This window comes from Chiroxiphia lanceolata, chromosome 7, assembly GCF_009829145.1.
Source record: "Chiroxiphia lanceolata isolate bChiLan1 chromosome 7, bChiLan1.pri, whole genome shotgun sequence".
NCBI classification, from domain to species: Eukaryota; Metazoa; Chordata; class Aves; order Passeriformes; family Pipridae; genus Chiroxiphia; species Chiroxiphia lanceolata.
In genome coordinates, this window is record NC_045643.1 from 27,925,686 (window position 1) to 27,938,301 (window position 12,616).

At 40.4% G+C, this 12,616-nt stretch overlaps 1 protein-coding gene across 18 annotated transcripts in view; it reads right to left on the minus strand.

Annotated features, from left to right (window-relative positions):
- Nucleotides 1-12,616, minus strand: part of CLASP1 (cytoplasmic linker associated protein 1) — a 173,396-nt gene that overhangs the window by 83,761 nt on the left and 77,019 nt on the right. For 16 of the 18 annotated variants that reach the window (XM_032692559.1, XM_032692558.1, XM_032692557.1 and 13 more), the window contains exons 9-16: nt 7,287-7,439; nt 6,308-6,381; nt 5,413-5,505; nt 3,946-4,091; nt 3,082-3,217; nt 2,301-2,371; nt 1,265-1,324; nt 472-549 (exon numbers count right to left, since the gene is read on the minus strand). In XM_032692559.1, the coding sequence (XP_032548450.1) occupies nt 472-549; nt 1,265-1,324; nt 2,301-2,371; nt 3,082-3,217; nt 3,946-4,091; nt 5,413-5,505; nt 6,308-6,381; nt 7,287-7,439 (811 nt within the window). The remainder of the gene's footprint in view (nt 1-471; nt 550-1,264; nt 1,325-2,300; nt 2,372-3,081; nt 3,218-3,945; nt 4,092-5,412; nt 5,506-6,307; nt 6,382-7,286; nt 7,440-12,616) is intronic. The other 2 variants (XM_032692563.1, XM_032692562.1) reach the window with 1 other exon arrangement.

The window sequence follows — 12,616 nt, forward strand, 5'->3', positions numbered from 1 at the left end:
GCTCACCCAATTTACACTTCTGCCCAGCATTACTGTCTTGTATACAGCCCAAGAAAGAAAAAATGTATTAGTGATAGTATATTTATATATAATATGCTTGTGTACTAAACAGAAATCTCAGTTCGTTGCAAGCAACTCAAACTTCAAAAAGAAAGATGAGGCTACTAGTTCTCAACTCTAGACTGTTAAACAAGGTAAGTAAGCATTTACCTGCCCAGATAGAAAAAAAAAAAATTACAAGAACAAAGTGAAATAAGCACCATTACAAGATGCAATACACGTAACTCAGCCCCGTGTGATCGCCTGCTATGGCATCTCCTGCTGAAACACACACTCCCAAGCCAAGGGAAAAGTTACCACCAACTGAAGTCAGGAGACTTGCTTGGACTTGTGCCTCAAGCATGCAATACCACTGGCTAACCACACAATAGGGGCAAAGAAGGGGAGGAAAATCAGACACCTTCCACTTACTTTCTTGCCTCTATCCTGGCTTCAGAGTCTGCATCATGAATTCCCTTCTTTATTGTTTCAGCTAACACTGATATGTGTCTGAAATAAGAAAGAAAACATTATCCAGCAGTTCAGAAAGATAAGCAACACTTATAAACAAACGACTGATTTGATTTTGCCTTGGTCTCCAAAAACAAACAGTTCATCACATCCTCCCATTTTGATGTTAAGATCCTTTGTAATCTTTATTTATTTACTCTAACAAGACATTTTTATTTCACCCACACTGCTGTCTAGGAAATGGCAAGCAGCATTCTTCATAGATCTTTACTTAGCTATTCAAACTGCCTGGTTCAAAAACTCTCTCTTAAGCCTTAAATAGTCTTGCACAGTCCAGGGCTAAGGAAATTGTGTCCCAGTCTCTTCTCCCACAATTACTTTAACCGGTCATTAGTTTGAAGTAAGGTAGAAGCCTCAAAAGCTCCTGATAAGATGTGTAGTAGCCTTCACCTCACATCTCACTTCAGGGTGCAAAAGGAAAAAAAAGTCTTTTAAAAAAAATAACTGAATTCAGGGATTTGCTCAGCTGGGTTTTTCAAGGCTGGCATAGGAGACACACTCACCAAACTCTGACTGACAGAATTAGAGGGACAAATGGTGTGTGTGCACATAAGCACATGCTTTTTTTGGCAGCCAAAAAATCTCTACTAGAGCTACCTGGTACAATCTTAATCTCCTAGATTATCCTTTCTCCAGAATTAACCTCCTCAGATATAGGTAGGAGAGAACTAACCCACTTGTATTCAGAACTTACCTTTCTAGGGAGTGTGTTTGCCACTCCTGCAACAGCAAGTCTAAAAATTCGTAACAGCGCCTGAGAGAAGAGAAAGAAGAAATGTTGAGTTAAATTAATCTGGGCATGCTGGCTTTGCCATCCCTGACTCTGAACAACAGACATCTTTTGTTAGGAAGCTTTTTGGGACATCAAAATTCAGTGTAGACCCCAATAAGAACATCAACATCTCTAAAAACACCATTAATAAACAGTCTGAAGTATTAACTGCAGGCAGCTCACTATAAAGAAGTCTGTAGAGAGGCCTTGACATAAAACAATCCAGGAAGCCCCTTTTTCATTAAACAGGATAGGAGGCCAGAAGATTCATGCTGATACTTTGAACCTGTTAGTTCAAGCTTCACACAGAAATTTCACCATTAGCTTTGTGTGGGGACACTTTCCAACTTTAATCTCCCTTCCTCACTTCATGAAACTAAGGCACAAGTGCGCTGAAATGACTTCAAGGTTTGCCACCAAATGCAGCAACAACAAAGCCCTTCCTTGCGTCTAACTAGAACAGAACTAGTTCATCTATGTGGATGAGGTAAGAGTCTCCCAGTGAGGTAGTGGACTGAAGTGCTTAGATTTTAAGTGCAAAGAGGACCATTAGCACATCCAGTCCAACTTCCCTTCCAGACCATGCTATCACAGAAGACTACTACTGCTACTGGCTCAAAGAAAACACATAACAGCTAAGAGTGGGGAATAGGAATGTGTCCATAAAAAAGCCAAAATAACATGATGTTACAACAACACGTAAGCATAAAGATTAGTTTAAAAAACATTTCTCTTTGATGAAAAATGCCTTTTCCTCTCCGCAGTGTTGCAGTTTATACAAGACAGCTGACTTTGAATTTGAACCCAAATCACAGGGGAGAGTGAGGTTCATGTTATAATAAGTGAGTGTCTGTATAAACCATTTTCACAAATAACAGCAAATACATTTGCATTATCAGAAAGCACATATAAACCCATTTTACTGGTAAAACCCAGTAAATTCAAACTAAATTCTCACCTTCTAACTGCAACAGACTTGGAGGTACAATTACTGGTTATGATGGGTATTAACCGAGGGATGTGCGTATGCTGGAAGAAAACAACAGAAACGGGAAGAAATCTTTACATCACAGTTCTACAGAACGAAAGACCATCTCCTTCAGCCACCTGAGCCCAGTATTCAGATACTTCTTGCAGTTCAATTCTTAAAAGCAGAACTGCTAAATAGAGCAACACTAACAAATATGGATAGATTTTTATTATTAAAGATATATTTTATCTGCTAAAATATATTTAACAGATACTTTATTATCTTCTATAATGACAGGCTCCAGTGAGTCAAGGAGCTAAAGACGCTGCAGTAGAATCTAAATTGCCAGTGGTGACAACTTGAGAGACATCAGGCTACCTACAGATTACCCAATAAATCACTAAGCAGAAGCCACTGCTGTGAACTAATTGTTTTATGAAACCTGAACTGTCTGTGAGGTATTGTAGAGCATAATTAAGAGGATGAGACTGTGCTGCAAGGCAGGTTTAAAACCCTCTCAAAGAAAAAAGTTTGCTCAGCTCTTAGTGGGATCAAAATCTCTTGCTCTGCAAAAGGAAACATTTTTCCTACTATTTTGGCAGCGCTTAACGAATAAGGCTGCACGACATCCGAGACAGCCAAGCCCAGCACAGTCAGAAAAGTAGATTAGGCATTTAATCTAATTTTCACTGCAGCAGCATTCATATTTCATCAGAAACATTGCAGTATTTGGAAACTGTAATATTGTTCCCTTTTGATGTATACTTACTCGAATGATTAATCTAACTGCTACAACACCAGAAGTGGCCATGACTTTGGCACTATTCGGAATTAGATTAAAAATTGTTGGCATGATGGCTTCTGCCCCATGGTCAAACTTGTTTCCCAGAACTGATGACAAATGTCTGAAAAACAGAATGAAGTCATGGTGATAAGTGAGCCGAAGATTAAGCAAGTCAGACTTCGACAGAACATCTGACATAAGCACATCTGACATCTCAATCTTTGCAACTGTCATCTCTTCTCCGACTCCAAAGGACAGAGTTCCTTTGCTTTCATTTCAAACTCGTGCTCTACATTCACCAGAACCCTGAGAAACAGTAAGATCACCATAAAATAAAGTAACTAGCACAGTTAAAAATTTATTATCAAACAAATGGGATCATGGTGATAGAATATTTTTTTCAGTTAGTTTATATTATAACTGAAACTCCCTATTTTGCCTTAATATGCACAAATTTTTAAATAAATGTTAGAAACACTGGAGCACCCTGTTTCTTGAAATATTTCAAAGGATAGACCAACAAAAATAAAAACTAGCTCAGTCTGAATCGGAACAAAACATATACATTTTCAGCTTTATTGTTCAATCCTTCCCTATCATGCATGAAGGTACAGCCTGATCACTAATTCTGCATATCTGTAATCAGCATTGTTTAATACTGAGGAACACAGTTTGGCAGAATTACAATTAGTGGCCTAAATGGATGTGGTGAAACAACTGTAGCAAAATCATTTTCTACCTCTAACAATGTAGAGCTAGCAGCAGGAGTTGCATCCTAATTGTGTTTTGACCAGTGTCTGTTCCTTTTTTCTATATCACATTTCAAGCACATACAGAAAGTAAACTTACCCCAACGTGATACAAGCCTCTCGTACTACTTGAGACCGCAGATCTTTAGCAGATAATTTAAATGCTCCATCCAAAAGCCTTAAGTGTTGGAAGAAGTTATCATATTCTGCAGCTCCAGCCAAAAGTAAGGAGCGGATCTTTTTCAACTATTAGGAGCATAAAAGAAATCAGTGACTGTTAATGAGTGATAAATATAAGAACAATTATATTCTGGGTCAATATCTGGTTTCCAGGGTCCTTGTACACTACTCCTGAACATGCATTGAGGAACTTAATTCTTGATGTCCAAGAAATTTTATTATTTTGTATGTTATATTCAACTCATAGGTTAACATACTAAGTAATATAATATAAACACGTTAACTTACAGAAATCCAGAAGTGTTGCATACAGCTACTCAAACTGTATTATCAATAACACAAATATTAGTTTTTAAACCAAAAGATATCTTAAATATTCCCCTCTGTTACCCCATTTACAACAGCTTCTAAAACAGGTCATCTCATAACTGACTCATATATTTAAAAGATATCTAGACCTAAAGGGCATGGTTCACACCCAGGTCTGAGCAATACTGACTTATATCTATAATGTGCCCATTGACTTCATTAAAACAATTATCTGGCTCTAATAGAAGTGGAGCCCTGACCATGAAAAATGGGAAATTTTCTATTAATATTACAGGGATCACCATCACATTCTACAGACATTTTTCTGGACACCTTCACAGGCCCTCCTGTACACCACTGCACCCGCACATTGCCTCGATTCAAGCTTGCTCTCACTCAGTACAGAAATAAAATTAAACAAAAGTAAGCTGAATCAGCACAGTCTGCCACTCAGATCTGTAATACAAGATTTGACAGAAGTCACTACACCACTGATGAAAGTCTACTGTGTAGACAAGACCATGCATCTATTCATATTATGAAAACACAGTTTACCTCAGCAAATAAAACTCAGTCTTGACATGCAAATAACATCCAATTTTCCACTTCCACATTTCCCAGTCATATTTATTTATTCAAAACCTAAGTGTGTAAATTCTTTCTGAATTATTTCACACCTCCTTTTGCAGAAGTATAAGTTCTCTGCAATCAAAGTCATTTTCTGTCTTATGAGGTAAGTTTTAAGATATTCTGAGTATGACTTTTGACATTTTGATTGTAGCATCTGCTAGTAAATTTCTAGCTTTACATCTGGATTTGCTACATGACTTCCAGTTTAACCTGATCCTGCCTCAACAGATTCTTGTATATCAAATAGCATTCTCCCTCACAGATGTGGTTTAAATTCAGCCTCATAAGGAAATGTTTCCCCCCAGTCTGGGGGAATATAACAGGTATTCATCACTAAAACTACATTATGGCCTTACCCTGAGATTATCCCAGTCCCTTATTCATGGGATTAAGACCAGTGCAGAAAAACTTTCTATTAAAAGAGATCATATTTAAGTTCACTACTTACCGCGGAAACTCTCTGTTCCCAGTCGTGCTTATCATCTGATAGTATCTCTCTGATTTTGTTTATGGATTCCTCAAGATCCCGGCTGGAATAAATCTACAAATTGAAATACAGAGCAGCACCATAATGCAAGATTTATTCCAGAAAATCAGATCACTTCCCAACAACATTCTTATGTCCTTTGCTCCTCAGCGCTTAAACATCATGTGCTACAACTGTTTTTGCATAATGCACAGAGTTTACACTCACTGCCTGCAATCAAAAGCTACAAAATTATCACAAGACGATTAAAGGTTCATCTTTTATTATTTTACTACAGTTACACAGCAGCATTCCTGCAGCTACCAGTGGCTATATTTGTCAAGACCTACAAAAGACCATGAGTGGACACATGTGCAGTTCAGCCGTCCCAAACACAAAGCTCTGGTGAAGGAGAGGGGATATGTGATGCATCTCAGCTATCCAGCTAAATCAGCAAACATGCACCGCCCAGTTGCCACACTCACACAGCACCAATCCCTGAGACACAGGTCAACTTTTGCTTTCAGTTCCCAGAGGGTACAGATGAGATGGAGAGTGGCTCCTGCTGATTTAAGTCTTCATTTGACCAGACTGCACTGTGCAGAGTGCACATCCGGTTCCAGCCCAATATCCAGCCCTGTGATACCTCTATCACATCACTCCCACTCCCATTCCTTCTGCTTCTGAGGATTTCACAGGAACTACCAGCAGATACCATCACTTAAAACTTGCCTCCCTTCAACTCCTAACTTGCTTCCCCTTTAAAGAAGATTTGTTAACATCACAATGAATCACAATTTGCCGATGATTAGCATGAGATCCTCTATCCATCTTCTGCTTTTTAGTACAGTGTGGTTTAACATGTAATTCTACTTACCTGAACCGTTGGGACATCTTCAAATGCCTTAATGAAGTCTTCTTCATCCACAGCACCTGCTCCCTCTTTGGCTGCTGACACACAAATTAAAAAGCCTTTTCAATCTTCTTATCAACAAGAGAATCAATTAAGAAACCACCAGCTATCAAGGCACTTAATCAGGAGAAAGTTCACTATCCATGCAGCCTCAGAGTGCTGCAGATGTAATGAAAGCAGAATCAGGGAAATTCAACGCCAGGCACAGGCTAGACATTCATGGCATCCTTCAACTCATAGGCACAGAGGGCACATTAGGGACGTCATTACAGTAATCACTCAACAGTTAGGGGACACAGTCTGAAAGATGAAAGGGAATACTTATTTTAATTATATGGGAGATTTTATTTTAAAGATTTAATCCCATCTATAATAGATGAAGGGGGAGATCTGACAGGTGCACAAACAGACGAATTATAAGGAAGATAAATAGTCTCTGGAATACTAATCAGATTAGAGACTGTCTGAGATAGGGAACTTTCTCCATTTCTCTAGGCCACATGTAGAATTATAGTCACATGTAGAATTATTGCTCACAGTTTTCTTTCTACGCCTTCATTACCAGCAATGCCCAAAGGTCTTAGAAGCAAGCCAGTGTGTCAGTTTTAGGTTGCAAGGGCTAAAGTTTAGCATGTAGCCGTAAGCAGCCTGTCTCAGATCAGTTAGAGTTGCAGCTATAAAGGTTTAAAGAACACTGCAACACTGACATGATTTACTCACAGCCCTCAGTGCACAACCACACACGTCCAACCTTTCAAAAATGCAAAATACATTATAGGGGTTCATCCAACCCGACTTTGGCTGTGGCACACAGAGAACACACATCATGATTTCACAGGGAAAAATTTGTTACTGGATTCTGGGGGCCAGTCTGGAAGTCCTTGCAATAAGCTCAGTATGAACACTATAAATACTTCACATCAATGTCATGGTATTCACTTACTAGAAGACTTGGCGCCCAGAGGTGCAGACCCAAGTCTGCGGGTAGTCCCCATCCCAACTCTGCGCGAGTTTGCAGGGGCCTTGGAAGATGTAGAGGAGCTGGCTGAGGAAGGTCTGTTCCCATCCACGGAGTCTTCATCATCAAAAATTTTATCTGCCAAAGAAAACCACACTCAGCTGTATGGCCAGTGAAGCAAAGAACGTGCCTACGATTTAGCAAACACGCTGCATGTTCCAGTCTGCTCTGCCAGCCCTCATCTCAGCAGTGTCCTCATCCTAGAAATCCAGTTATTCACCCAAGCTCACTCAGCCACTGAACTCAATCCTTTGCTATTGCAGCCACTATGTTAGAAACCCTTTCAATGAATGCATTCAGATAAAAAGAGCAAACTTCAAATCTACAGCAGAAAGACACAAGCCACAGACAACACTTGGGGTATATACAGTCTGCACCTCTCATGTTGATGCCTCCAACAGCTATTTTGCCATGGACTGTAGCGAAACCAAGACCATGAGCAAGTCCAAGATACAGGTGTGGAAGAGATGAGGCAGCAGAGGCTGCCCGGTGACATCTGCCAACTGCCTGCACCAAACTGAGGATAAATAGGGTAACTCAGGAAAGTTCACATGGCAATATCCATGCTCTTGATAGACCCAGAGTTATAAATCCCCTTTAACTCTTTAAATTATCACTAGATATTCTTTACAAGGAAACAGAAGAAGTTACCTCAAATTTATAAAAACATGAATAAAAGGTGCATTAAAACTTAAAGAGCTTTCTGTGTACATCCAGTTTCAGCCTCTACCACCAAACACGAACATAAATGAACTTAAAATGAACTACAGTCACTTTGATTCTCGCTGAAGGTCACTTCAATTCCAAAGGAGTGCTTATATTGCAGTTTTACACAGATTATCTAATTCACTTGAAAAGCCAGCCTTAGGTTGAAAGGTGACAAAGCATTTGGGCAGCTGATGTAGATGGAACACATAATTATTGAGGTCAGAAAGCCAGCTCAGTCCCCATCACTTACCTTCTCCACACTAACACTTCATTCAAGATTTGAGACTTGCTTCATGTCTATCCCTCTCCAATAACCCAAGGCGCACACCCACTCTCCACAGGTTTAGGAACATTTCCTTCACAATTTTCACTTGGTAAAAAGTCAAGCAGGTGCTTTAATCCATCCCTGCTCAGGAAAGCACCTGGGAACATCTAGTAACAAATGCAGGCTCCTAGTTAGACACTAATGAGTGAAATTCAATACAGGTTGAGCTTTCTCAAAGTAAAAAATTAACTTGATAACAGTATAGGCATATTAAAGGGGTAGCAAAAGAAAAGAAAGAAAAGCCTGTGTTGTTCTCAGCTCAATCACCTTCAGTCTTCCCTGCCTTAAGTGGCATTGGTTTATTAGGACCTGGACACAGGAGCACCATTACAGAGCATCTAAAAACCCAATCACCCTATTTTCAATAGGTCCTGTGCACATGATGCCATAATCCAACCACAGCACAACACAGAAATGGCAGGTACACAGAAGCATTCAAAAAGTTAAAAGAGGTGGCCAAGGACATCACTCCCCTTAATTCTGATGTTCAAGATGTCTTGAAATACAGGAAAGGGCTAAAAAAAAAAAAGCAACATCTAAAGGACAGAGGTAACATAATAACAGGTACTTGTACTGTTGTTCAGGCAAAAAATGAACAAGGTAAAAATGAACACATGAAGTGAAAGAAATTTCAGGTCACACTGTTAAGGATAAGAATATAAGCCATAATTAGGATGTAGGCCCTCTCTTTCCACAGTGCCTGGAGGCAGCCATGGAGACCATGCTAGCTCCCTATTGACACCAGTCATGTGCTGACACATGTAATTCAAAAATAATTTGAAAAGAGCTCAGGGAACAATCATGAGAATGATTAAAGGATTAGAAAATATGTTTTTAATTCAATTAAATGAAAATTCACTGCAGGAGTTTGTTTAGCCTAGCCAGATTCTTAATAAGTTGTTTGATTATATTCTGTGTTAACACAACAACTCCAGATTTATTAACACGGTTTTCCAATGTGATTTATTAATATTGTTTCTCACTTAATAGAAAAATATACAAGGCCACTGGCTGAAGGTTAAAACCAAATTAAATTCTCAACTGCCTTTTTCCGCTCTCTTCCCTTCCCCCCCCCCCCAATTTTTTGCAATGAGGACTAACCCTCTGCGAGGTTAGGAGGTGTGTCACCCAGTGAATTCTACCACAGGCAGTTCTTAAAAAGCAAAATTGAATTTTTGTTTCATAAAGACACAGTGTAGTTCAAACAGGAATATTTCAAAAACGTTATTTGGTGAGAGTTGCACCAAGGTCAGGGCAGATCAAAACAGACTTTAAAACATGTAATCTCTGAAGCCTTTCGGAAGGGGTTTAAGTGATTCAGAGAGACTTCCACAGACGTTCAATCCAAAAACTTCTAAGCAAAACTTGTCCCAATTGCACTTATTTCAAAAGCTCCTATATAGATATTAAGCAAATTATTATTTGCCACATATGTATTACCAGCCAAGAGAAAATTGGTCATATTCAAAACAAAAGATACTTCACTAGTTCATAGTCACTTTCACTGGGTAATAAAATTCTCCATAGCTGCATTTCAGGCTATCTAGATGCAGTCTTAGTTAACTCACTGCATTTTTAAAGCCTCATCCCTCTGAAAGGAGACGAGGGTGTGGTTTACTATTTCATATAGTAAATAAAAAATAAAAACATCCAGATATTAAAAGCATCACACTCCCGTAGCACTTTAGCAATTAAATAAACTACGATTTTCACCTAAAACAGGCTTTTCTGAGCATTAGCAAAAATATAACATTCCAAAAATCCAACCAGCCCACCCACAGTTCTGGGGATGTCTGGATTACAATCACATCTTCCTGTTCATTAACTCTACAAACTAAGCATTACATATTTATCAAACCAAAATATCCCTTCAGCAACCCAACAGTATTTTCTCATCCAAGCAGTGCAGAATGACAGCACCACATTCAGAACTGCACATCAAGTCTGCCAGCAGCACGTGTGCAGGACAGAAAGAGAAACAAAGAACAGAAAGAAACCTGAACACAGGAGTACAGAGAAGAACAGAAAAACAAGCTACTATACACTATTGTTAAAAAGCCCTTTTTTTTGCCACCCATTGATTCCTGTTCATAATAATCACTTGAGTTAGGATCATATTTTTCAGCGTATCTGCAAATGGTAAATTCAGCATGGGTGTAACTCTCGGGGCACCAGCTGAGGTGCACTGAAGCAGAATCAGTGCCTAATTCTAACATTAAATAACCACTGATGCTCTCCCATCCCAAGACACTTCCAGTGCTCATTTAAAAGGACCTTATAGTACTCTGTCAGAGACATGCCCTTATAAAAGAGGCCTTTGTCTGCTCGCCACTCTGCTGCCTCAGAGAAAGAGAGAAGACAATCTGCTTTACATTTTTCAATTCCTTTACATTATTTAAGAAGAAGAAAAAAAATTGCTTACAAGTACATATCCTTCTGCAAATAAGCTTCCTCAACATTCCTTCATATTTTCCATAGCGTGCCCAGATGTAAGAGTGCTTCACAGAGCGCTGTGGCTTTCAGTCCAGAACATAATCAGTCATTGCCCCTTGTATTCATTAAGTATGCTGTCTTCCCACGTGGATTTAAACAGCCATGGCCTCTGTCCTCTCGCTACAACTGCAGCTCTGCAAGATTCTCATCAACACCCATTTCAGTAGAGGAAACTTCAGTTCACTTCTACGAAGGAAATTTCCTTCTAGCGAGGGGAACCCAGGACAAATAATCCAGGATGAAGATGAGCTGAGTCTGCCTGGCTCGGCTGGCTTGCACTAGGATCCAGCCTGACTTTATCCCCTGGGAAGCGCTAACAGGAGCATCTCAACAGCTGTCATCATTTGTCCATGACGAATAAATTTAGTCATTATTCATTTTAAAATGTAACCCCTTCAGGTCTGGGGAAGGTGTAAAACGCTGAGAGGAGGTTGCCCTAGCTGTTCAGGAACCACGGTAAACAACGGCCAGCATTTCCCCTGCCTGAAGCATCAGTCTGGGACCTCTGAAAGGGAAGTAAATCTCAAATTTCCTTTCCAACGGAATGAGATGTTTTTCCAGCTTTTAAAAACTTTAGGATGTCAGATTCAAATCTTTTACTTATTTGCCTGTAAGCTTTAAGGAAGACAACCATTCTGTAATGATGGCAGACTGGGAAAAGTGTCTGTTTCTAATGAAGATGCCCCACTATGGTCTTCAGATTTGACTGTAAGGGACTAAACTTGTCCTGGGCCCATTGTGCTCATTTATCATATGCTCCACCTCCAAGCATCAGTGCAGCTAAAACAGGCAAGATGGATACAGCTTGCAAGTTATCATCTGCATCTCTCTTAGAAGAATCTCCCTTTCGGGTGCAGATGAAGGTGGATGGCACCAGGGACACCTGCCTTACCACCCTATACATGGCATCCTGCACCAGGAGCAGTCACACAACTGCTAAAGCTGATCCCCATTTCCGCACATCCAAATCCCATGTTCAACTCCTACTAGGTGGCCAAAGCCCACCTCCCTGAAGATCTGTGAACCTTCTAAAAGCCAAGAACACAACCTAGCAAACCCACCAATGCCAAAGAAAACAGTGTATGTTCCTCTTTCCTACTTTCTGCTAGGCCACATGCATTGGTCCACATTTTTGAGACAAGACACCCCTCGGACATCTCAGCTCACGCCCTGCCCCCAGGGCAGTGTCTGGCACCTCCATCTCCAGCTATGTCTCCCATAGGACATGAGGCACAGTTCACTCCTCTCTGTGGGTGTCCCATCAGCCTCCAAGGGAGACAACCTCAGCCAAGGTTACATGTCTCTTCCCACTAGCACACACAAAATCCATGCACAGCTTAGCTGCAAGCCTGTCCAATTCCAACAAAAGTATTGTAGAGGTTTCTCCCGAAAAATGAGTTTATGAACCTGCTAAAGGAACATACGTATGCTTCTCAGCAGGATTAAATGTTTAAAAACAAAGAAGTTGCAGCTACAAGCAGAAGTACATGGGCACAGCACATCATTAGGGTTTCCCGCTTGCCCATCTCCCACAGTTTCACAGCTGCTCTCTCCTAGCCCCAGACACAGCCCCTCCTTTCCCACCCTCCACACCAGGCAATGTTTTGAGCCTCTAAAATGCCGATCGCTCAGTGACCCTGGTCAGCCCACCCAGTGCCACCCACCAACTCTCTCCCCTCAGGTCCAGGTCTCCCCAGCCACGAGCTCCAGTCCCAGTCCACCCCTCCTG